This window comes from Heteronotia binoei, chromosome 21 (assembly GCF_032191835.1).
Source record: "Heteronotia binoei isolate CCM8104 ecotype False Entrance Well chromosome 21, APGP_CSIRO_Hbin_v1, whole genome shotgun sequence".
Lineage (NCBI taxonomy): Eukaryota > Metazoa > Chordata > Lepidosauria > Squamata > Gekkonidae > Heteronotia > Heteronotia binoei.
In genome coordinates this window covers 115,023,589-115,049,645 of record NC_083243.1, presented here as the reverse complement: position 1 = coordinate 115,049,645, position 26,057 = coordinate 115,023,589, and the positions used below count along the sequence as shown (strand labels likewise).

The 26,057-nt window shown below is 40.7% G+C and overlaps 1 protein-coding gene across 1 annotated transcript in view; it reads right to left on the bottom strand.

Annotated features, from left to right (window-relative positions):
- Window positions 1–26,057, bottom strand: part of ABTB2 (ankyrin repeat and BTB domain containing 2) — a 278,269-nt gene that overhangs the window by 62,813 nt on the left and 189,399 nt on the right. The window contains exon 3 of the mRNA XM_060261740.1: window positions 20,149–20,362. Within this exon, the coding sequence (XP_060117723.1) occupies window positions 20,149–20,362 (214 nt within the window). The remainder of the gene's footprint in view (window positions 1–20,148; window positions 20,363–26,057) is intronic.

Below are 26,057 nucleotides of genomic sequence, written 5' to 3'. Positions count from 1 at the left end.
GGTGGAAGTCTGGGAACCCTAAGTTAACCTGAAGGAAATGGCTGCTTTTGAGGGTGGACTGTTTGGAATTGTACCCTGCTGAGGTCTCTCCTCCCCAAAGCCTGCCCTCCACAGGCTCCACTCTGAAAATTTCCAGGTAGTTCCCAATTCAAATCTGGCAAAATTAATTTTTGTCAGCTGTTTCACAGGAAGATGTAAAATTAATAGTTAATGTTTGAGCTAATACTTTCAATTTGGTAAATAAACCCTTAATACAAGACAAAAGGACCACTGCATTAACACATTGTAAGAAATTGGGCTACAGCTAGATATACTTGTACAAATAGCCAGGATCAACATGTAGATGTTCAGAGGTTACTTTTTCATCCTGAACACTTGTGCTAAACAATTTATGAAGATATGGCTTAGGTCAAAATGTTGTAGAGTACTCTTCTAAGGAAGTCAGTTTCTACAAATATGAATATTTGTTCTTTGGCTTTTTTAAAGAAAAGAAACTGCATTTTATCTGCCTTAAGATTATTTTTTGGTTGGTTAGACTCACTAGTGCTAGGGAATTAGTGCTTCAAAATGAAAGATGAGATTCACTCCATCAAGTCACATAAGTATCTCATAATATTAGGAGTCAGGGAAGTCTTGAAAATAAAAATTGGCAACCAAGTCACTGCCATTATGTAAAGTCAATGGAGAACTACAGAACAAGTCTTAGGATACAGAGTCATAAAATAGTATTCCAAAGAATGTAGATTATATACAACTAGGAATAAGGTCCATTGTGAAGAAAAATACAATGGGCTCTAGAAAGAGGCTCTGGGCAAGTGCCCCTGTGATGGAAAGCTAGGGGTTAACCAGAAACTGAAGACGCACAGGGCCTGCGTCAGGTGACCTGAGGGTGGGGGCAAAGTGCTCAGAGCTCTCAGGGAGGGAAAAGTAGTGGAGAAAGAGAAACTGCTGAGGCAGTCGGTCAGTCAAGTGGATGTCTGACAGAGTGGAGGCCTGTCAGAGAAGTCTGTCAGTGGGGACCTGACAGAGACTGAGAGGGTCAGTTCGAGCCTGCCAGAGAGGCTGAGAGGGCAGCTGATCCTGTGAAGAAGCTTGAGGCAGAGACGGGGAAGTCTTCCAGAGACTGCAAGCTCGACAAAATCAGCCAAGAGGGCTGTGTGTGTGAGAGTCAGTTAAGACCGGAATGGTCACAGACACCTAGAGACTACTCTGAAGATCTAGTGAGGAGGTTGAGGGAGTGGATGTGGGTCTGAGACACCAAGAAGGGCTGAGAGGAGAGACTCCAGTCAAGGGGTGAGACTAGACACATCAATCCCAAGAGGCCAGACCTTGGCTAGAGGTGGAGAGTGAGTTATAGGAAAACTGTGAACTGTGTAACTGTGAGAGACTCAAGAAAAGACAAAGTGATTGTAAAGCCTGAAACAACTGAGCAACGTATTAACCTGTGTAAATATCTCCCATATCCCCAGTTTAAGACTTTGTGTTACAATAAATCTGTGGTTTAAGTTAAAGTTCTCAAGAGCCTATATTTTGTGGGAAGAACAAACAAAGCTGCTGTGGTCCCATCAAATAAACAAGTAAAATATCCCGAAGAGACTGAAATAAAGAGATCCAGTGAGGCCGTGAGGCGGGCGCTGCTATAGCCCCCCTTGTTGTCTTCCCACCCACCCAAGTGAATGCATTCACTCCTCCACCACCAACTCAAGGGGAGCTTATCTCTGCCATCTAGACAACAGTTGTAATACTGAGTGATCTCCAGCCCTCACCTGGAGATTGGCAATAGTAGTTCCACAAGAGGAAATTCCTGGCTTGGAGGATGGCATCTATGGCACTGTACCTGTCTGAGGTCCCACTCCTCCTCAAACTCACCTTCTCCAGGAATTTGCCAACCTGGAGTTGGCAACTGCTAAGTCACTGTGGCTGTCATAGTCAGGCTGCTGCTTAACAGGAGCATCCAGCCAGGCCTAGTTAAGTTGTGGCATCAAGTCATCCAGAGGGTGCTGTCAGGCCTAGGGTGGTCAACCTCCAGGTGGAGCCTGAAGATCTTCTGGGATCACAATTGAACTCCAGAGAACAGATCTCTCTTCCCATCCTGAAGAAAACAACTGTTTTGGAGGGTGGACTGCATCTCATTCTATTCACCTGAGGCCTCTCCCTTTACTGACAGAAGTTGGTTGCCTAGAAACTGCCTTTGGCTAGGGGCAAGGCTGAGGGAAGGAGGGAGAGAGAAAGTGACAGAAAAGGCAGCAGTCATGCCTCTAAGGAAATGCTCCCAGCAGGGTCAGGCCTTGCTGCCTAGTCACATCATGGCAACACTGGCTCCCTGGCTATTTCTGTGATCTCAGAAATGTGTGTGCTTGGGAGGCCATCTGTGTGGGCTGTTGATGAAGTGGCAGAGGTCTGTTGGCAGTGATGCCTTTTATGAGGCTGGTTGAGAGAGGACACAGAAGAGTTGGAGATGTGGCTGTCTCAGATGAGACTGTTTTGATGGTTTGTTAACACTCCCAGGGCTGCAGTAAGTGGGGGCAGGGGAGTCAGCCAATGGGAGGTCAGAGACACTGACTGAGCCATGATGGGCCAATGGTTTGTGGAGTGCATGGAATGCATCACTGAACCAATGGGAGAGCTTCATTTGGCCAACACTATTAGAATGTGTGTGTATATATATGTGTGTGTGTGTGTGTGTGTGTGTAAGTATATTACATACATACATAAAAAGATAATAATAATAATATGATGATGATGATACAACTTAATATATCCTAGGTAGGCCATCCAAATTTGGCAAATGATGGTGGCTCTTTAAACAGACGTACTTTGTCATGGGGAATAAACAGGGGGACAAACAATGAATGTTGATATTGTGGATAATGGAAAATCTATTTTTAAAATGTTCCTCTCCAAATAAAGCTACACCATTAAAGCGCAGAACCCTTTTTTCCCCTCAACAGTGCTACTTCTCATTTCAGTGTATAGAACAATTTGGAGGATGCCATTGTAAGAAATACCCCAAAAGCAGAACATGCAGGAAGAAGGTTGTTTTTAACCATTGAATTTAAATTATGATGTTGTGAAATTTTATTGTTTATTGTGATTTTATTGTTGTGAGTTTGCTTTGGTGAGGAAGGCGGGATATAAATAGAATAGAATTAAATAAATAAATAAGAAGGCAGTTCCCATTTATTCTCCCCACATCTCCGATGCTGCCAATTTGTATCTGCAGATTAGGACTGCCAATTGTCAAGTACTCAACTTAAGCTTTGGAGAGAGTGTGCAAACGAATTGTACAGTCAGAAATTTATCCTGAAGAGCTGGATTTCCCCCCCAGTCTGTGCTTTCATTTCTACATATTGTGCATTGTATATCCTACATATTTACAGTGGAGTATCAAGAATGTTCAACTGAGTCCCTCTTCTCTACTGCTGCATGTGAAATTCCATAGCCCAGGGGTGGCCAACGATAGCTCTCCAGATGCTTTTTGCCTTCAACTCCCATCAGCCCCAGCCATCAGCCATGCTGGCTGGGGCTGATGGGAGTTGTAGGCAAAAACATCTGGAGAGCTACCGTTGGCCACCCCTGCCAAAGACCATTCCTCACAGGGTCTGTTGTTCCAAGGCAGATTGGTGGCAAAGCAACACGGTGTTGTGGGAGCAGCAGCTGCTATGAAGCTCATTTGCCTGGGCATTTCCCTGTGGAGCCCCACTCTCAAGCAGCAGCAGTTTCAAAATTTAGCAACTCAGCTACAAAATCTAATTATTGCTTCAATGTCTTTACATTCCTCTTATTGCGCCTTTTGCCTCTCACAAAGTTATATGTAATATAAGAGAAAGTATTTCCTCCAAAATAGGAAATCATTATATCATTTTTTAAATCTGATACTTAAGCATACTAACCAGAACAGAATTCACAACATCAATTTTTAGTGCACTGCACAGTGACTGACTGATATGGTAAAGGTTTGTAGCCACTTCACATGCAGACTCATTTTAACAACTCCTGACACATTTTGAGGGCCTCTAGCATACAAAGCTCAGAACAAGGTCTCTCTTGTTTAAATGAGCTGGCCCCTCTGTATTCATGCAAGGCTTTTTTTTTTGCGGTGCTCACAGCTTTTCCAGCCTCCAGTCAGTTTCCACCAAGTTGGCAAGTTCTGAATTTTTATTTCTAGTTGGATGGCATATACTCCCCCTCAGAGCTCTGAAATAAAATGCTTACTGGCTTTCATCACAAAAACTAATTGAGATACCAAGTTGGACTGCTTCCACTCTCACAGTCTGTTTATTATGTTTCCTTGTTGTCATTCAGAATAAAATACTACACTGCAGCAAATTTTAGGCATTCTAAACCATGGTATGTTGGCAAACTAGATATTTCATACACTTATGATGGGATGATGTGAGGGGCAATAGATTGATAATGCTGCTCCCAACTCTGCCACCAGCCTAATCAACAATTGTGACTAAGGCTTACTTGAGAGACAGCGTCATTGATTGCAATGTGCAGGACTTCCGGTTTTGGCGGCTTAACATTGAAAGTGGCTCGGACTGTTGCGTCCTGAGCCGCCTTCAAATTGGTGCGTTGAGGGGTCGCCCCTCGAAGGTAGACTCGGTGGATCGGGTAGAGTGGTGGATCGGGAATGCCAGCGGAGGTGGTTGCTTCCTGATCCTGCTCTTCCCAGGCCTCAGTGTCTCGATCACCATTTTTAAATGGCCAAAAGTCAGCCACTGGTTTTACTTCTTCTCCTTTCAACACTCTGCATTCTGGATCTTTAATCAACTTTAAGATAAATGACATGGATTCTTCTATTAGTGTAAGTTTTGACTTATATTCCTTCTGGATGTGTGTCAGAGATGCAGGAATAAAGAAGCTGCAGGCTTTAAGTGAGGCAAAAGACTGAGAAAGGGGGAGAATTCTCTCCCTTTCTCTTTCAAGGCTTGCAAAAGTTTCTGCCTATTTTGAACACTGAAATTACCTGCAGGAGACTACACTAATCTGTATCTTATATGAGACTTGGTGCCTGAACTTAATTGATTTATTGTATTTGGTGGAAGGAAGAAGAGGCTTTGGCTTTGGAGAAAGATTCCTATTGATAAGTGTATATGGATGTTAAGAGGCTTGGCTGTAAGATTTTTTTGTAACAGAAGCTGAAGCTTTGAAGTGTCTAAACTGTACCTACAAGTTGGTGCTTACCTGACATTATACTTTAGGTTTTTTGGTTGTAAGATTTTTTATTTTTATCTGTGGATGTCAAGGATGTAATTATTTTCTTTTGGATATAATTTTTAGAGTTGTTTTTTATTTATTTTTCTTTTGCCCTTGGTTTATTTGTGATTGAATTATTTTTACCTGTGGATTACTTTTTACCTGTGGTGTTTGTCAATAGTTTTGGTGCTGTTTTGACTAACACAAATTGTTGAGAGAAGCTAGAATATAAGAACATAAGAGAAGCCATGTTAGATCAGGTCAATGGCCCATCCAGTCCAACACACACACACTGTGGCTAATAGCCACTGATGGACCTCTGCTCCATATTTTTATTTAACCCCCTCTTGAAGGTGGCTATGCTTGTGGCCGCCACCACCTCCTGTGGCAGTGAATTCCACATGTTAATCACCCTTTGGGTGAAGAAGTACTTCCTTTTATCCGTTTTAACCTGCCTGCTCAGCAATTTCATCGAATGCACACGAGTTCTTGTATTGTGAGAAAGGGAGAAAAGTACTTCTTTCTCTACTTTCTCCATCCCATGCATTATCTTGTAAACCTCTATCACGTCACCCCGCAGTTGACGTTTCTCCAAGCTACAGAGCCCCAAGCGTTTCAACCTTTCTTCATAGGGAAAGTGTTCCAGCCCTTTAATCATTCTAGTTGCCCTTTTCTGGACTTTCTCCAATGCTATAATATCCTTTTTGAGGTGCGGCAACCAGAACTGCACACAGTACTCCAAATGAGACCGCACCATTGATTTATACAGGGGCATTATGATACTGGCTGATTTGTTTTCAATTCCCTTCCTAATAATTCCCAGCATGGCAATGGGCTTTTTTATTGCAAACGCACACTGTCTTGACATTTTCAGTGAGTTATCTACCATTACCCCAAGATCTCTCTCTTGGTCAGTCTCTGCCAGTTCACACCCCATCAACTTGTATTTGTAGCTGGGATTCTTGGCTCCAATGTGCATTACTTTGCACTTGGCCACATTGAATCTCATCTGCCACGTTGACGCCCACTCACCCAGCCTCAACAGATCCCTTTGGAGTTCCTCACAATCCTCTCTGGTTCTCACCACCCTGAACAATTTAGTGTCATCCGCAATCTTGGCCACTTCACTGCTCACTCCCAACTCTAAATCATTTATGAACAAGTTAAAGAGCATGGGACCCAGTACTGAGCCCTGCGGTACACCACTGCTTACTGTCCTCCACTGCGAAGACTGCCCATTTATACTCCCTCTCTGCTTCGTATTACTCAGCCAGTTTTTGATCCACAAGAGGACCTAGAAGCTAGAAGCCTGTTTTCTTTTTAGAACTATTTGGCTATAAGAGAACTCTTTGGAGAAGATTATTTTTTGCTAAAAATAGAACAAAGAACTTTAAAACAAATGCTGAAGAGATTTTTTTGAACTGGTGACTCTGAGTGTGCTTACATTAATAACAATGGATAGTAAAGCAGGGGCCACTCCCAAGGAACCCCCCCCCCCAAAAAAAAAAAAAAGAAATCAAGGAAGAGAAACCATTTTATTCACCTGGTGGCCAATTGGGCCTAGAGAAATTTACACCGATGCAAGGAGACATGAAAGAATGGCAAACTACTTTAATGACTACTATAACATGGATGGCAAGTAAAATAGACAATATAGATGAACAGATGACAAGAGATCAAACAAGAACTTAGGGAGAATAGTAGACAGACAGTGAAGACCAACAAAGCCTTAAAAGCATTAGAGGGTCAGGTGATAGAGAATATTCAAAAAGTGGAACATTTGGGAAAAGAACAGACCTTACAAATTTCCAGACTCCCGCAGTTGGAAGTAGATAAAGTGGCTTACATGTTGAGGTTTCAAAACATACCAGAACAGAAAAATGAAGATTTACAGAAAATGTTAGGTGAAGCCTTGGCTGAAATTTTACAGGTGACTCCTCAGAGGATGGAGGATGAGTTTGACCAAGTTAGAACGGTTCTATCGAGTTACACAAGACAAAACAAACTATCTAGTGAAGTCCATTTGAGGCTTGCAAGAAAAGAGATTAAAGATGACATCTTGAACAAAGTAAGAGATAGACCCATGGTAATAGCTAGAAATATGGTGAAAATTTAAGAGAGGTTCCTTGGCCAGTGAGACAAAAAAGGAGAGAATACCAAGCACTAACAGATTTTCTGAGAGGAAGAGAGATACCGTACATGTGGCTAATGCCAGAAGGCCTTCTTTTTACATACAAGGAGAATAGATATAGGATTAACTCCACTTTCAAAGCTCAGAATGTTTTGGAAAGAAGAAAGAAAGAAAAGAAAAGGATGATAAGGAGGAGCAAGAAGAAGGTTCTGATGATGAAGAGCCAAACCAACTACGGAGATATCGTACAAGACAAAGTCCCAAAAAGATAAGAAAGATAGTGATAAACAAAACCCATAATAGCTTCAATTGTTTCAATTAATGTAAATGAACTCAATTCTCCTGCCAAAAGAAGAAAGACATTTAGATATTTGGCAAAATGAAAATGGATATAATTTGCTTACAAGAAACTCATATATTAACCAAAGATCAAAATTTTTTGAAGAACAAAAAACTTGGCAATTTATTTACAGCAACAGATTTATTGCTGTAAATAATTGCTGTGGCCGGCCTGCGCCCCAGAAAATCTGGACCGGGCATTACAGGCCGTGGCTGGGTGGCTCAGGCTGAGCAGGCCGAGGCTAAATCCAGCGAAGACAGAGGTCCTTTGCTTGGGTAGTCGGGGTCCGGGAAGGGAAATCCCCCTGCCAGCTTTTGACGGTGCGCCGTTGATAGCGACGCACAGGGTCAAAAGCTTGGGGGTACTATTGGAGCCTTCCTTAATGATGGAGACTCAGATAGCAGCCACTGCCAAGTCCGCATTTTTTCACCTTAGGCGGGTGAGGCAGTTGGCTCCCTTCCTGGAGCGTGACGATCTAGCAACGGTGACCCATGCAACGGTCACCTCGTGGTTGGACTACTGCAATGCCCTCTACATGGGGTTGCCCTTGTGCCGAACTCGGAAGTTGCAGTTAGTGCAGAATGCCGCCGCCCGGTTGATATTGGGGCTCCCAAGACAGGAGCACATTCGTCCGGGGCTCCGGGTTCTGCACTGACTGCCAATTATATACCGAGTTAGGTACAAGGTGCTGGTCATTACCTTTAAAGCCCTATATGGCCTAGGACCTGTCTACCTGAGGGACCGTCTCTCCCCACATGTTCCCCAGAGAGTACTGAGATCGGGAACCCAAAATCTTCTCGTTGTCCCCGGGCCAAAGGAAGCCCGCTTGAAATCTACTAGGGACAGGGCCTTCTTTGTAATGGCCCCTTCCTGGTGGAACCAGCTGCCGGAAGAGGTGAGGGCCCTGCGGGACCTTGCCCAGTTCCGCAGGGCCTGCAAGACAGCCCTCTTTCGGCTGGCTTATAACTAACTGGCATTGAAAACTGTGTAGTTTTATTAGACTGCTGTTATGCTTTTTTAATGTTTTAACTGCGTAAAATGTTTAAATTTAATATTTTTACGTTAGATTTTATATGCTGTAAGCCGCCCTGAGTCACTTCGGTGGGAAGGGTGGGATATAAATCGTAAATAAACTAAACTAAAACTAAAAAGAAAAAGAAAAGGGGAGTGGCAATTTATATTAAAGACAAATTTAACCCACAACTGCAATTTGCTTCTGAAGATGGTAGAATCTTATTAGTGGAAATCACAGTGGACAACAAGAAAATTTTGCTAGCAAAAATCAATGCTCCAAATGACCACCAAGAGAAATTTTTTCAAGATTTGCGTCTTAAATTATCAAATCTGGAGTATGTGGAATATTGTTTAATAGGAGTTTTCAATGCTGTGTCTGACAGACAGTTGGATAAGAAAACACACGAATAGATTAAAACTAAAAGTCCTCAGCTTCCGACAAGTTTTTGGAAATTTGGTGGACGTTTGGAGAACAAGATACCCCAGTTCTAGAGATTTTACTTACTATTCTCATAGTCACCAAACCTGGCCAAGAATTGATATGTGCTGGCTCTCTACAAGCTTGATTAAAGACTTAGTGGACACAGAAATTCAAACAAGAGTTATATCAGATCACAGCCCTGCAATGATAAAATTAAAAGGTGCACGGATAAGAAGACCATGGAAGTTAAATACTGCAATTTTGAAAGGTATTTTCTTAAAGAAACTAAACTAGAAATGGAATCTTTCTTTAAACAGAATATAACACAAGTAAAGATGCAAACAGTTTGGGATACTGCAAAAGCTTTTTACAGGGGCCTTGCAATTAGATATTGCAGTTAAAAAAAAGAAAGAAAGAGTTGAAAGTTTTAAAAATTTAATGTCACAAATGGGAGAAGCTGAGAAGAATCTTTAAAAGCATCCAACAAAGTATGAATTTCAAAAAAAGGTGAAAGAAATGCAACACAAATTTAATTCTTATGGAAGAGGTGGAGATTAAATTAAGGTATGCTAAACAAATTTTTTTTGAGCATGCCAATAAGCCTGGAAGGTGGTTGGCCTATAGGATGAGAAAAGAGAAGGCTAAAAGAATAATTACAACATTGAGAGATGAGAATAACAAAGAGAAATCTCAAAAACAAGAAATACGACAAATTGTAGAACAATTTTATAAAAAAGTATATGAAGACAAGCAAATTGATAAAACAAACTTAGAAGAATATATTAAACAAAATAACCTTAATAAATTCACAGAACAACAACACATTTTGAATGAACCTATAACAATAAGGGAGCTTGGAGAGGCATTAACTGTCCCACAGAATGGCAAATCTGCTAACGGACGGCCGGCCTGGCTGCGCCCCAGAGAACTTGGACATGGCACTGCAGGCCGTGGCAACTTGGTTAAGGCTGAGCGGGCTGAAACTGAATCCGGCGAAGACAGAGGTCCTTTGCTTGGGTCGGGGCGCTCTGGGAGGGGAAATACCTCTCCTGGTCTTTGACGGGGCGCCACTGAAAGCGGTGCGCTGAGTCAGAAGCCTGGGAGACCTACTGGAGCCTTCATTATCAATGGAGGCCCAGATAGCAGCCGCTGCCAAGTCAGCCTTTTTTCATCTGAGGCGGGCAAGGCAGTTGGCCCCCTTCCTAGAGCGTCGGGACCTGCAACAGTGATACACGCAATGGTCACCTCGAGACTGGATTACTGTAATGCCCTCTACATGGGGCTGCCTTTGTGCCGAACCTCGAAGCTGCAGCTAGTGCAGAACGCGGCTGCCAGACTGTTGCTGGGGCTCCCAAAGCGGGAGCACATACAGCTGGGACTGCGTGAACTGCACTGGCTGCCAGTTATATACCGGATTCATTACAAAGTGCTGGTTATTACCTTTAAAGCCCTATATGACCGAGGACCTGCCTACCTTAGGGACCGTCTCTCCCCGTATGAACCCCAGAGAGCACTGAGGTCAGCAGGGAAGAACCTGCTGACTATCCCCGGGCCAAAAGAGGTAAGACTCCAGAGTACCCGTACTCGGGCTTTCTCTGTTATGGCTCCACAGCTGTGGAATCAGCTTCCAGAAGAAATGCAGGCCCTGCGGGACTTTGAACAGTTCCGCAGGGCCTGCAAGACCATCTTGTTCCAAACGGCCTTCACCAGCTGAAACTACTAAACTACCAAGTAAACTTGCCAGCGATTATAGCACTAAATGTATTAATGTTTTTAGAATTTTAATGGATTTTAATTAATTGTAGTTAAATGTTGTTTATTGTACAATGTATGTATTGAGTTCTTGCTGTTAGCCGCCCTGAGCCGCTTTGGCAGGGAGGGCGGGATACAAATAAAATGTGACTGACTGACTGACAAATCACCAGGACCAGATGGACTACCGGCAGAGTTCTATGAAGAAACTTTACTTCTACCATTTAAACACCTCATTGAAAAGATACAGGAAGAAGGCCAAATTCCAAACTCATGGCAAGAAGCTATGGTATCTTTGATTCCGAAAGAAGATAATGATTTGAAAGACATTAAAAATTACCGTCCAATTTCCCTTTTAAATGTGGATTATAAAATTTTTGCTGGAGTATTGGCACAACATTTGAAGAAAGTTTTGCAATCTACAATACATTACGATCAAGCAGGATTTTTGCCTAAAAGATATTTGAAAAATGTCAGAACAGTTCGTAATATTTTAGAATATTATGAAAGCCATCCAGAGAAGCAATTGGCTTTTATTTGCCTAGATGCTGAGAAGGCATTTGACAATCTTCGTTGGCAGTTTATGTTACAGCAACTGAAAAGTATGGAATATGGGGAAAATTTTTTGAGAACAGTAGAAGCAATATACTTCTTACAAAATGCTAGGGTGACAGTGAATGGCGAACTAACAGAAACAATTAATATACAAAAAGGTACAAGACAAGGCTGTCCACTGTCACCTCTACTCTTCATTCTATCATTAGAGGTATTGAACAATCAAATAAGAGAAGATATAAGCATAAAGGGTGCTGTGATAAAAAACAAACAATACAGACTTAGAGCATTTGCTGACGACTTAGTTCTTATATTAGAACAACCAATGGATTCTATAGACTGTCTCATAAACAAGATTAAACAATTTGGTTGTTGGGCAGGATTAAAGATTAATTACTATAAAACAAAATTTCTGACCAAGAACATGACAGCAGAACAAATTCAGGCCTTTCAGCAAAAATCAGGCTTTCTTCATGAAAAAAGAATTAAATATTTAGGTGTGGTGATTTCAAATAGATGTAGCAATCTAAAAGCAGACAACTATGATAAATTACTTAAAGAAATCCAAAAAGACTTGGAAAAATGGCATGATTTGAACTTATCTTTAATGGGAAGAACAGCTCTGATAATAATGAGCATTTTACCAAGACTATTATTTTTCTTTCAAACTATTCCAATATTTCTAAACAGTGGATTTTTTCAAGAGCTAAATAAGATGGTTGTCAAATATGTGTGGCAAGGCAAAAAATCCAGAATTAAAGACTTTGTAGGATTCCAAATTAAGAGCAGGTATGGGTCTCCCAGACCGGCAATTGTACTATAAAGCATCTATACTGTTGTGGATAAGAGATTGGATGTTGTTGAAAGATAAGAGACAATTGTTGCTAGAAGGACACGATTTGACTATGGGATGGCATGCTTACTTGTGATGTCAAAGACTTGAAGGCCACTTTTATTTTAAGAATCATTGGTTTCGGAAATCTTTATACCATACCTGGTCATGGTTACAGCCTAAAATCTATTCAAAAGTTCCAAGATGGGTTTTACCATTAGAAGCATTTACTCACCCAAATCTTTTAAAAGCAAACCAGAACTACAGGTATGATGATTTGTTGGGAAAAGATAATCAACTGAAAACTAAAGAAGAACTAGAAAACATGGCCATTAAAATGAATTGGTGGACGAGAATTTAAGTTGAATCCAGATATGCTAAAGACAAGATGATAGGCTTCACTAGTGAACAATACTTATTTGATAAAATTCTTTTGGGACCACAGGAAAAGTTAATTTCCAACTATATGCATATCTACTTCAAATGAAGACACAAGATGAAGTTGTAAAGGACTGCATGGTTCAATGGGCAAAATTTTTTGGCTACAACATTACACTAGAACAGTGGGAAAGATTGTGGAAATTCAATGTTAAACTAACCAGGTCAGTGACTTTTAAAGAAAACCGCTATAAAATGTTTTATAGATGGTACTTGACCCCGCAGAAACTGTACGAGATCTACACTAACATGTCTAATAAATGTTGGAAGTGCACCAAACAAATTGGTACTTTTTACCATATGTGGTGTACGTGTGAGATGGTGAAAGACTACTGGAAAATGGTACATGAAATGTTACAGAAGATTATGAAAACTCAGATACATTTTACACCAAAACTTTTTTTATTGAACATATTTCCAGAGGACTATTTTAAAGAAATGAGACACATATTGGCACATTTTAACACTGCAGCTAGAATCCTTTTGGCGCAGAGATGGAAATGTCAGAAAATTCCCTCGAAAATGGATTTGGTGGGAAAAGTTTTGGAGACTGCAGAGCTTGACTTTTTATCTCAATTGATGGCTGGGAAATCTAAAGAAGTGAGAAAAAACTGGATGAAATTCTATGTTTGGTTGGACACTCAAGACTCTTAAGATTCTCTGGTGTGATCTGATTTCTTTTTCTTTTTTCCTGTGCTTTATCGAATTTTCAAATGTATTTTGAATAAAATTGGCAAACTACTAGAATATAACTAAAGATTTATATTATATAACTTTAAAATGAAATATATATATATCGTTTAGATTAAAATAATAACAAGAGATAACCTATGTTAAGAAAATATGGTAGAACTATCCTTTTGATTTTGGAAAGTATTTTATAAAAATAAGACCAGAATGTACTGTGCTTTTACCCTTCATTTTTTCCTGTTCCCTATTTTCTAAACTTTTCTGAAACTAATTAAAACTTTTGAAAACTGATTGCAATGTGCACAGGAGCACTCTGGAAATTACAATCTTCAGGGAGTTTTGTTTTTTACTTCTTAAAAATGCTTCCAAAAGATTACACTAGAAAAATCAACACAAACAACTGAATGTGACAACAGATTTCTGTGCCATGACTCGCAAGACCCTTTCATCTCTGTCTAGGCAAGAACCAGGCTCCAACTCTCTTGTAACATAGGACTGAATGACACTGCCATTTGTGACAAGAGAAAAACGTGAGCTAAGCAACCAGTATACAAGCTTCAGTGCTGTTTGTTTTCCGCATCTGAAAGTATGTCATTGGTTATTAGATCTCTGTGAAAATCAAGAGATGTTGCAGCACAGGCATCTATATGAATTCTTACAAAATGTGTTCTGTGATGATAACATCTTATGTTGGAGGAGTCCTTCAGGTAGCTAGGGATTTGCAATGTTAAAGAGACTTGTTTTTATTCTAGTACACAGGTGTGGCAAGAGTTTGGCAGGTTGCAACATACCTTTTTGGGACAGTATAATCTTCAGCGCCAGCTAGTCGGAGTTCTATTATTAGTGCATCTTGAAAAGGCCCCATGTTGATAGTGGCATGCATGTATATTGCAGCAACAAATGTGGAAAGTACTTCATGAGCTTGCTCAGAAAAACTAGCATGGTGCAATGGCTGAAATGGCAGTCTTGGGAAACTCAAGTTCAAGACTTCCCATTCAGCCATGATGGCGGATTGACTTGGAACCATGCATTAACTCAGCTCACTGGGCTGTTATCAGGAATGGATACCATGTCATTTTTGCAACATTTAATGCATCATGCTAAGACTTATGCTTTGCTTCAGTTGTTTTTAGATTTCTGACTGGTTCTACAAAATCCTAATCCTATTGTACTGTCTACTGAATACCCCACCTTGCCAATTGTGTTGACTCACTTTGTGTAATCTGCCTTGAGTCCAAGTGAGAAAGGCAGACTATAAATTACAAAAAATAAAGAAAAGGATAACATCTTGTGTACACAGCTCTAAATTTTTTCACAAAATGTGAGATACAATGGTGTAGAGAAAAGTACAGCAATAAAGATTTCACTTCACCACTGAGGGCAAAGCTACACATCACTTGAATTAATGCACATTCCATGATTTAACTTTGCTGATGAAATTGTGGAAGGGGGGTGAAGGCAAGGCCATTTGCAGGCCATATGGAAGAACTGGTAGGTAGGAGAAGGTGAGCTTACCCCTTCCTATGCCTACCAATGCTACTTTGCAAATGCCCTTTACCCTGCAGCTGGGTTTACTTCTAGTTTTTGAATGTGGCTGAATGATCCACTAAGACAGCATGGGGAGAAGCGTATTGCAAGAGAGGGAAGGTGGTCAGGAGAAGGTTTCACTGCCCACTTCAGGCCGCCAGTTCTCTCCTGCAAGTGTATTCCATCTCACCCCTGCATACAAGGCAAACTCCCTCACTCTACAGTTATTCTGGTCTGAATGTAACATTTTATTTTGAGAGCCCTGTTCCTTTTCTTCTCTTCCCTGAAACTTTATTGTTTATGAATAAATGAATAGTAAGGAAAGAGACAGACCTTAAGATGAACGTGATACAAACTGCCGCACAATGTCTTTGAACAGGGATTAAAGCCAAATGGAACACAATTTATATCAGGCTAGGGAAGCCTCCCCTAATTTCAGCAACACAATGTTAATGGCAGCTCCACTTAAAATGGTCCAATTTCCCAAGCCACACTGCAATTTCCAGAACACTGTCTTAGTCCTGTCTCTATGGTTAGTAACTAGGAAAGGATTTCATAGAATCATCGAGTTGGAAGGGACTTCCAGGGGCATCTAGCCCAACCCCCTGCACAATGGAGGAAACTCACAAATACCTCCCCCTAAATTCACAGGATCTTCATCGCTGTCAGATGGCCATCTAGCCTCTGTTTGAAAACCTCCAAGGGCGGAGAGCCCACCACCTCCCGAGGAAGCCTGTTCCACTGAGGAATTGCTCTAACGGTCAGGAAGTTCTTCCTAAGGTTGAGCCGGAAACTCTTTTGATTTAATTTCAACCCATTGGTTCTGGTCCTACCTTCTGGGGCCACAGAAAACATTTCCACACCCTCCTCTAAATGACAGCCCTTCAAGTACTTGAAGATAGTGATCATATCACCTCTCAGCCGCCTCCTCTCCAGGTTAAACATCCCCAGCTCCTTCAACCTTTCTTCATAGGACTTGGTCTCCAGACCCCTCACCATCTTTGTCATCCTCCTCTGGACCCGTTCCAGCTTGTCTATATCCTTCTTAAAATGTAGTGCTCAAAACTGAACACAATACTCCAGGCGAGGTCTTACCAGAGCAGAGTAAAGTGATACCGTCACTTCACGTGATCTGGACATATACTTCTATTGATACAGCCCAAAATTGCATTTGCCTTTTTAGCCACAACATTGCACTGTTGACTCATATTCAGTGTATGATCCACTAAGACCCCAAGATCCTTTTCGCACATGCTACTGCTAAGACAAGTCTCCCCTATGCATTGGATTTTTCCTACCTAAATGAAGAACTTTACATTTCTCCCTGTTAAAATTCATGTTATTGGTTTTAGTCCAGTTTTCCAGCCTGTCAAGGTCATCCTGTATCCTATTTCTGTCTTCTACTGTATTTGCAACCCCTCCCAATTTAGTATCATAATATTTGGGAAACCTTTTCTCCCACTCATTCCATGTGGCAACATCAGTAATCACCATGTATTCTCTAGAGAACTGGGTTTGATGAAGCTAGTTCAACACTGCAAATGGCCATTGTTTTGGGCAGACATAGGCAAATAGTCTCCCCTATCATGCCCCCTGGATTCAGACACTTGCCAAATTGAGCTATTTTATAAAGAAACTAGAAGTTCATAAAAAACCCACCGCCCAGTGTTTGGAGGACCCCATCCCAACACACATCATGCTCCTGATGACATCATGAACTCAAAAGGGTTTCTGAATGCCCTGACCTCCACCCATGACCCCACAAACTCCATTATTTGACTGTTGTAGCAAAATGGAGAGAGACCTCACTTTTTCTCTGTCTTCCCTTCTTCTGCCCTGCCCTTCCTCGTGACATCCTCCATGCTGGACCCTAATCTCATCATCAGGCTCTTTACCACTTTATGCCCACCCATTTCTGCTTCTGGTGGGCTGGGCAAGGCAGGAGGCTTTCTATTTTGTGAGGTTTTTGTTCCTCCTAAAAATGATTTTTTTTTTGTAATTTTCTATGAACCAACACAACTATTTACAAACACTTGTATTTTTCCTATATTGTGGACAATACCCTTCCTCAAAGCAAAACCTGAATTTTGTAGTTGTGAGCCTTTGATAATAACCCCCATTGCTTTACTTGCTCTTTTTGAAAGTACAGTTTAGCATGAATTAATTTTGCATGGCAGCCAAAATTTTACTGTGCTGACAGCATCTGCCTTATTTGCCTTGTTATCGGACTAAGAGTTTTCACTGGGTTTGCAGTGCACATCAAAAGCACGTTCCAGAGAGACAATGGTGCACAATGGAGCAGTGCAGAGTTTGCAGCTGATCTAGCACAGCTAAAAAAGGCTGGCTCTATGGGCTTGCCAGGGCAGCGTCAGTGAATCAATGCCTCTATGCATCACACTGTGTGCCTGGCACACTCAAAGCCAATCTTGACTTACTTTTTCCTCTCACTGGAAATGAACAAACTGGATCCTATAGACTGAGAAATTCTGCAGTGTTTCTCCCATGTTAAATGACAGACACTGAGATCATTGTGGCAAGACATACTGTAAAATATATGCTAGAAGATTTTCAGGGACTGGTTGGATTTTTGATGTTTTTATTTGGCTTCTGGGGACTTTTGGATTTCTGTTAGTGTGGGTTGCCATTTCCTTATCTGGTAGATGAAAACATTCACTTTCTTCCTTATATCTAAAATGTATTGGCTGGATCCAACAGCCTATGAGTAGAGAAGGCTCTCTGAGGTGAACCTTCTTTACCATCTTACAGAAGTCCCTTGTAGTCTGTGCAAAGCTGACACTGAGAGCCAAGGAAGTCTCATGAACTAAATGCCCAAAGATATGGAGGGGGCAGTAAGGAGAGGAAACTGGGCAAATTGTCCCTTTATCTGAGCAGACAGCTTAATCTGACGGAAAAAGAGGAAGATGGGAGCAATTCTTCCTTATGCTGTCTTTTCACTGCAGCCTCCTTACCACCAGAGGGCCTTTTGTCCATGATACTCACCTGACCCCAAGTATCATCAGCATTCCAGGGGGCTGCTGAGAAGGAGAACATAGGGAAATCTGCTTCTATGAACACCTTGTGCTTGCATTTCATAGCAGTCAATTACATATAGTTACAAAAAATGAGGTACACTCCATCTTCATTATAGCAAATGGAAATTTTGCCACAGTATTCAATGAAATACCTAGTTGCCTTGATTTAGGGGTATGTGTACTGTACATAAGGAGGAGGAGAGTTGGTTTTATACCACATCCTTCGCAACCTGAAGTAGTCTTGGAGTGGCTTACAATCACCTTCCTTTACTCTCCCCACACCCTGTGAAGTAGGTGAGGCAGACAGAGTTCTGAGAGAACTGTAATTGACCCAGGGTCATCCAGCTGGCTTCATATGGAGTGTGGAGAATCAAATCTGGTTCTCCAGATTACTCTGCTGCTCTTAACCAACACACCACACTGGCTCCACATGTGTATCCTTAGTTGAATGGGAAAGGGTAGCCTGCACATCATTCCCCAGAGAGGACTGTGCAGAGAGCCCTTTCAAAAACTGGAATCCTTTCAATTTACTGTATAGGAGGTAGAGAGATGGTCTGGATTCTGTATCCTCTCTTCTTTGCCAAATAGCACACAAACTGAAACTTTAAAAATAGAGCATCCCCTGTGCAGTCCAAGATGCCACACATATACTCTGTTGAGTTATGGTTAGCTTAAATATTACCTTAAATTTCCTGTATAACTAAGTCTCAAAGAGAAATTATTGATGTTGTTGCAGTGCATAACGTTGATTTAACAATAAAGCAGAATTACAGCTTGAAAAGCAATTCTGGCATTCCATTCTCTGGCCCAATGCCTGTGAGAGGAGAAGTCTGCAGGGAAGACTAAAATTGCTTGTATTTTAATGTACATCCCACTCTGATCAACAACCCTCTCTGTACCCAACGGGGAAAACAAGTGGCCAGTGTGCTAGGATCATGCTGAGCTCTCATGTAACAAAGAAAAATTCAAGCACAGAATTTGTTCCTGCTTGCATATTCTGGCCCACAAAGCAATCTTGCAAAGCTATTAGTGACCTCTATACCCTGTGGCTGCAAGAGAACAAAGTTTCAAGCCCCAGAAGTGTCCTTCTGGTCTCTTCTACCATGACCACTGTGTTTTTTAAAATGAAGTCTGAGAAAAGTCTTTAGAGAGCCATGCTTGCTTTGTGATATTGTTAAAGGTTTCCATTGTGAGCAGATAGTCACCTCCTGGGATGATCTTTTAACCACTTCCACCATTTCTTCTAGCCACAGCAATCTAAAATAAAACAACTGTGATATGCCTTATTGCCATTGCATTCTTGTGGTAGGGATTGAGAGAGGATTCCTTCAACAGAATTTTCCTCCTCAGAAGTAACCTGAAGTAGGTTTTTAAGTGAGTTTGTAAAAAAGCAAAAGCAAAAAGAAATACATGCTGCTATGGAGACTGTTGAAGTATACTACCATCCAGAATTTTGGGCTACAGAGGGCACAGGGATTTGCTGAAATATATTGCTCTCCTCTTATAATTGCCAATAAGTATGGGCAGAGAGAGTGAGAATTCCCAGTGCCACTGGTGATGTCATGATGGAAGCTCTTAATGCCTCAGAGCTGATCAGAAGAAAGGAAAGGAAATTCTGCCTCTGTTCCCCCTCCCTCTTCTTTGGGAAAAGAGCATGTGTGTTCTGAACAAACCCATTTTCAGCAAATTGGGAGAATTCCAAGGTATGGAAAAAGCAGATTCTAAAATGACAAATGGGATGCCATAGGAAAGGAGGGTAGGAAAGCCAAGAACATGGGAGCTGGGTCCAAATAAGGTAAAAATAGTACTCTTCTTAGGAAACAGAGCTGAGATAGATTGAAGAAACTCATATATGCTATACAGTATTTTATCCCTGGATATTATGGCTACAACTTGGCAGTTTTTCAGTTCAAAGAGGAAAAAGCTCTACTGCCAGCCCTGGACATCTGGTAACTGATACTAAAAATCACATGTTGTGAGTAATTATATAGTATCTGCTTTACTTATGAAAGTTGACAACCAAGAAAACTTGCTTCCTAGTTCTCCAACGGTTTGGCAAAGCTGTGAAAGAAAACTGGCAGCATTACAGGAATGACTGAAGGCTGATACATGGAATTCGGCAGAATTGAATACACCACTTCAAATGCATGGTGTTGCACAATGAAGCCCTGTCAGTCTGAAAGGCATCCTTGGACTGTAAACTGCCAGACCTACCGCTCATTATTTAGGGCCATCCTTGGTGGATCCAAGTTGGGATTTTCCATGGATTCCATCTGAGGGCAGCGTAAAAAATAATAAAGGGTATGAAGGGCATCAGGAGACCAGGTGATGGGTTGCTGCTGCTGCCTGGTTTGTCGAACAGGGCTCATGCCTGGGTGAAGCGTATTCAAACACTGCATATGGTGCATTGCTCGTGACACTAAGTCACCTGGAAAAGAAACAGAGAAGGAAGCAAGAATAGTTTTGTTTTATTCTGATGAATGCCTTTTGTCCCAGTGGTCACTGATCCAGTGAACCAAAGGTTTTGATATCTATTGATATCCAAGTCAATTACACCCAGATGATTCTGAATGCCAATTTTTGTTTCTTACCATGCTATCTAAAATTAACCAGATTTTCTACTGAAATTAGGAAAACCTGTATTTCATGACTAAACATGGAGTCCTGGCCTCTGAGCTCCACCTGCCAATGTGAATCAGCTGGTCATCAAAGACAAGGAGTTTTTGGTGGTGTCTCCTCGCTTTTGGAATGCCCAACCTCTTGAGGCTTGTCTGGCACCTATCTGTCTTTTAGGTTCTAGGTCAAAGCATTTCTTTAAAACCTGCTTAATATTGGTTTATGTGGTTTTTATGACCCAGGCATATTTTTATGGCTTTTTAAAACTGATAATTATTATTGGTTTTATTACTGTACTATATTGCTTCTAATTTGTGAGCCACTTCAAGCAGGCCTCTGGAGAGGCAGCAAATTGATTTTTCTGAATGAATGAATGAATGAATGAATGAATGAATACTAAACCTTCCATCATGGGAAGATTTTTCTCAATCATGTGTATTTCTCATGTGGTTGCTATGGATAGTCAATTGGTGTAGGACATTTTGACAATAAGAATTAGCAGGATTCTGTCACTTAGGATTCTGTCACTGTCAATGTCATGCCCCCTCTCTGATCTTTCAGCTTTCATTTTAAAAAGTGAGTCCCTAGCTCTTTTGTCCTGGAGTTATAGTGAAAAATGTGTAAACAGGTAATGTTCAATTGCCTGAGAAGGAAAGAGAGAGGGGATACTGCAAAAAAGGCTGATGCTGAGTCAGTTAACTTTTCACTGACCAAATTATTTCTTATCTGCTACATTCCATAACTGTTCCTCCCTGGGTTCTTTGCTTTTTGTTTGCTTCTCTCCTCTTTATCTGCAGTGAAACATGGACAGAACATTAGAGTGAGATTTATATTGCCTTGGGGTTGTCTCCTCTGTTTGTAGCAGGTGAGGCAGGAGTAGAAAAATGAATGGCGAGGACTTCTGGGCTACGTCGCCTTGCTACCAGGTGGATTCGCGAGCTCTCCTGCTTGTAACCCCCCTGATCAGGCAGGGGGAGGGGTGCCATGGATGTGACACCCCCAAAGAGACCCTGGGGGGGGTCTCTTAGGCATGGAGCTTTCACAGTTGGATGGGGGTGCAACTGCAGTTGCTTCTGTTCCTTCTGTGTGCCCTGAAGCTCCCTGTCGCGATCGCTATTACAGCAGCAAGAGGTGAACACCCGATCCCTTGCTTTTCTTTTCTTCAATAAGCTTTTGATCTATCGTCCCTCTATCTCAAGCATGACAATTCTGCAATGCAAGTAAGTTGGCTTTCAAATACCAAGGGCTAATGGGTCCTTTTTACATTTTAATTACTTGGCAGTTCAAAGGAAGGGAAAGAGGCCGTGAATGAGGCCGTGGAAAGTCAAAGAACATCTCTAAGTACTGGAAATAATTTGAACTAATCGGAATATGGACACTTAAATCAACCCAGATCATAACTGGATATTTGTTAAAGAGATTATTATTTGGCTGCAATACGGTCTGAACAAAATGAAATACCTGTTAAGAGGAATTTTTCCTTGTCTGATTTCAAATTCATATATAACATCTAAAACTCCAGTTGGAGGAGACCAGGAAGGATGAGCTATCTGGGACTCTGAGCTACTTTTTAATCAGGATTAATGGACTGAGTTTGCTGACAGAGAAAAATGGCTTTACTAAGTGAAATTTCTTATAAAAATGACATTTTAAGCAGTTTGAAATCTATGAGGCAAGCAAATGGGAACTTTTTTGCGGAAAGCTAGCGAAATCTCAAATCTACATGAGCAAAGTGCTAAAGAGAACCTGGTAATGTCTGTGGAATTGAAATGGGAGAATGACCTGTTGATTTTCTGACATCAACTCCTTATCCCCAATGGTCTCATAGAGTAGTTGATAAACTGAAATCAATTGGGTTAGATCCTGAAAATTTATTAGAGGGAGGGGAGAAGTATGCAAGGAGTTTGATTTCTCAAAGATTTAAGGATATCGAAGCACAAAATGATTATGCAGCCCTACCTTGTTATTACAAGAAACTGAAACTAGGACCAAGCCTAAGATCCGCATCTTATTTTGGATTTATTAAAAAAATCCTAATTATAGATGGGCATTTACTAGAGCCCATTTCGATGCGCTCCCATCAGCAGTCCTTTTTGCTAGATATACCCGGACTCCCATGCATCAGAGGATTTGTTTTTGTGCGTTAAATCAGGTGGAGTCAGCTGCCCATATATTTCTTCATTGTCCTATGTTTGATGAAGAGAGACAGCAGCTGCTGATACCCCTTCTCTCACATTTTAAACCATTGGCAAATTATTGTAAAAATGCCAAGGAACAAGTGATGAAGTTTTTATTGGCTGACAATTTTGAATCTGTCTCATGCAAGGTTGCTAGGTATTGTTATCTGGTAATTAAAAAGCGTAGATCGTACTGTAAGTTGTGTTATTAGTGAAGGATTAGTTTGGTCCGGAATTTTAGGAATTATGGCTGTAACTGTCTACTGCTATGTTCTTATACTGTATTATCTTATATTATTTTGTATGCTGGTCTTATGACTGTTTTTAATAAACTTTGACCTGTTGAGAAATCAACAAAAGAAAATGAAAATGGAATCTTGTGGTGTGGTTAAAAAAGAAGACTGGAAATGGAGACCGACTCAAGCTAGGTTGAGAGGAACAAAGGCTGTGGAATTTTTCTCACCTCCTTTGAGAAGGATGACTGCATTAAGAAGTAAGAAGATGCATTTTTACCAGAAAATCATGATGTGGAAATCTTTCAGAAAGAAGAGCCTCCTGAACTAGACTTTTCTCAGTGGAGAGCTGGACATGGACTTTGTAAGAAAATCTGATATGTGAAATTAGAAGGCTAAGTGAGATTTATTTTCCTTTTTTGTTTTTGTTTGTTTTTGGGCTATAATAAGTTGTCTTGTCTAAAATAATATGGATTTAAAAGTTAAAGGACTAAAAAGTCTTTGAAAAGAATTTTATGAAAAAATAGTTATCTTAGATTAACTTTTAAAAAGGCAGATAACGTAATTTCCTGACAAATTGCTGAACTTGTTTTTAATAGATAATGATATTAGTTTCTATGTTTGTTATAGATATGGGTAATTCTACAAGTTAATCTATAACTCAGGAGACAGATTTCTTTTTAGTAAGAAGGGTTTCCTGAAATGTTCTTATCTTGGTGAGTAGTTGGGTGTGAAACTCTCAATAAGAACAGTCATGGGATTTTTATTTTTGGGTCATAAAAAGTTGTTTTTCCTAGCCCAATAGGGATACAAGAGGTGGACTAATTGTTAAAAAGGCAGACAACACAGATGTTATATAACCTGCTAGATTTGTTTTTTAATATGTCTCCCAGGAGAAACTGTTTATATTGAGATAGACAAAATACCATGTTGTATTTTTTTTTAGTTTTTTAAGGATAAAGATATGAATTTTTTGTGTCTATGTTAATGAGGATAGTGCTAAACCAACAAATTAGTCTGTGTTTTCAACAAGGTTAAGCCAAAGCAGTTAATTTCATGCTGAGGCTGCTCTGACTTGTTTATAGTTATATGTGTTGAAGAAGTACTGTTTAGACTTGTATTGCAAATAATAGCTTAGTAAAAATGTTTTATAATGGAAGATAAAATGGTAAAATATATGGATAATTTTATACTTGCAGGTAGAACGAATTGGATATTTTATTTGGAGGTAGATTTAAAATTGATACATTTGTATTTTTTCTCCCCCCCCCGCCTTTCCCATTCTGGATATGTCCTCCCCCCCTCTTTTTCTGTATCTATGTTTATGCTTTTTATTTTGTAGTAAAAACCAATAAAAATTATAAAATCTCAGAAAAATGAATGGCTACCCCTTTGCAGTTTCGTTCAGCCTGTTTTGCAATTAATGATTGAAGTTACCTTGCAGCAGCTTGCCTTTGTGGAACAATGTGTGCCTCTCAGCCTTTTACTCACCAGTGGATAACCACTGTCAAGATCCTGTGATCATCATTCCACCGAAATCTGAGATTAGGTCTTCAGGAAGTACAATGCTTGGGCAGGCTTAAACTCCAGCTCTTTTCTCCTTGGCAAACAAAGTACAGCGCTGCAAAAGGCAGAAGGGCTGATGGGTAGCCTTGTCAGCTCTGGGTTGGAAAATATTTGGAGATTTGGGGGGCTGGAGCATGGGGAGAACAGAGTTTTGAAAGGGACCTTGGCAGGGTATAATGCCATAGGTTCCACTGGCCAATGCTGCCATTTTCTCCAGAGTAACTGATGTCTGTTTTCTGGAGATCTCCATCCCCCACCTGGAGTTTAGCAACCTTACTGAGAAGGCAGAGTATCCAGGTAATCTTGAGCCCCACCACTTCTCACTACAGAAAAAGGAGATCTAAATAGACAAAAATAATGTCTACTTTGAATGCCAAGACATACTATTACTCTAAGCATCTGCAGAGTTCTTTTCCTGCTCCATCCAGGAACATATCTACTTGGTGTTAGGGGATGATTTTTCAAATTGGAGGCAGTGACTGTCATGAAGGTATACTATAGGAACCTCCAATTTTAATAACTAAGGTAGCAATAATAAGCAGGTTAACTCAAAAGCATGTCCTATTTTATTTGATGGGGTTTACTCCCAGGAAGTTGTTCTTCGGGTGGCAGCATCAAGCACTGATTAATTATTATATTTACTGCCTCCCCTTATATCCCCTAGTTCTACTGATCTGTGGCCATGACATCTTCTTTTCCACCTAGTATTCTTGAGGTGAGAAATGCCTGGAGATTTGGAGATGGGGCCTTGGGAGGGATGCAGTGGGATATAATGCCATAGACTGCCCCCTCCAAAGCAGTCATTTTCTCCAGGGGATTTGAATCAGCTATAATTCTGCAAGATATCTATGCCTCACCTGGAGGTTGGCAACTCTATTCTCACCCCAGGTCTCATTTTAATTGAATTCTGAGCTGTTCCCAGATGGCTCTTTTTAAGAAGAAATTCAGGATTGCATGTTTGCTCTTGCATTTTCATCTCTCCAGCTTTTCCGAGGCCTTTTGTATCAATGAATAAAATATTACTACTGCTATTGATGAGGTTGTGGTTTTATTTTTGAGAACTGCAAAAATAATTAAGTCATCTAAGGCTCTATTGGGCAGTTTTGTGTTAGGCTTGGGTGCTCATTCTCAGGAGATCAGGCTGAAATTTCAGGGTTCTCAGCCAGCCACACACTAGGTGGCTTCTTCTAAAACTCCTGCACATGCCTGTTGTCACTGCTGCATGTATACATTGGAAATGGGAGGCAATAATCATTTATTCATTTCAATTATTACAATCCAAAATTAGCCATGGGCATTAATCTACCAGCCATTCAATTACATTTTACATTGAGTACATAGTGAATTCCTATCTTATTTTTTATTTTTGTATGTGAAAAAGTCATGTAATTGTGACCACACACATTCAAAGACACTATGTGGTAGTACTCCTGTTAATACTGTCTTGTGACATCACCAGACTGAACCTGTGAAATCACTGGACCATACTCACAATATCATCAGACCATGCTCTATGGTACTCAAGGGCTGC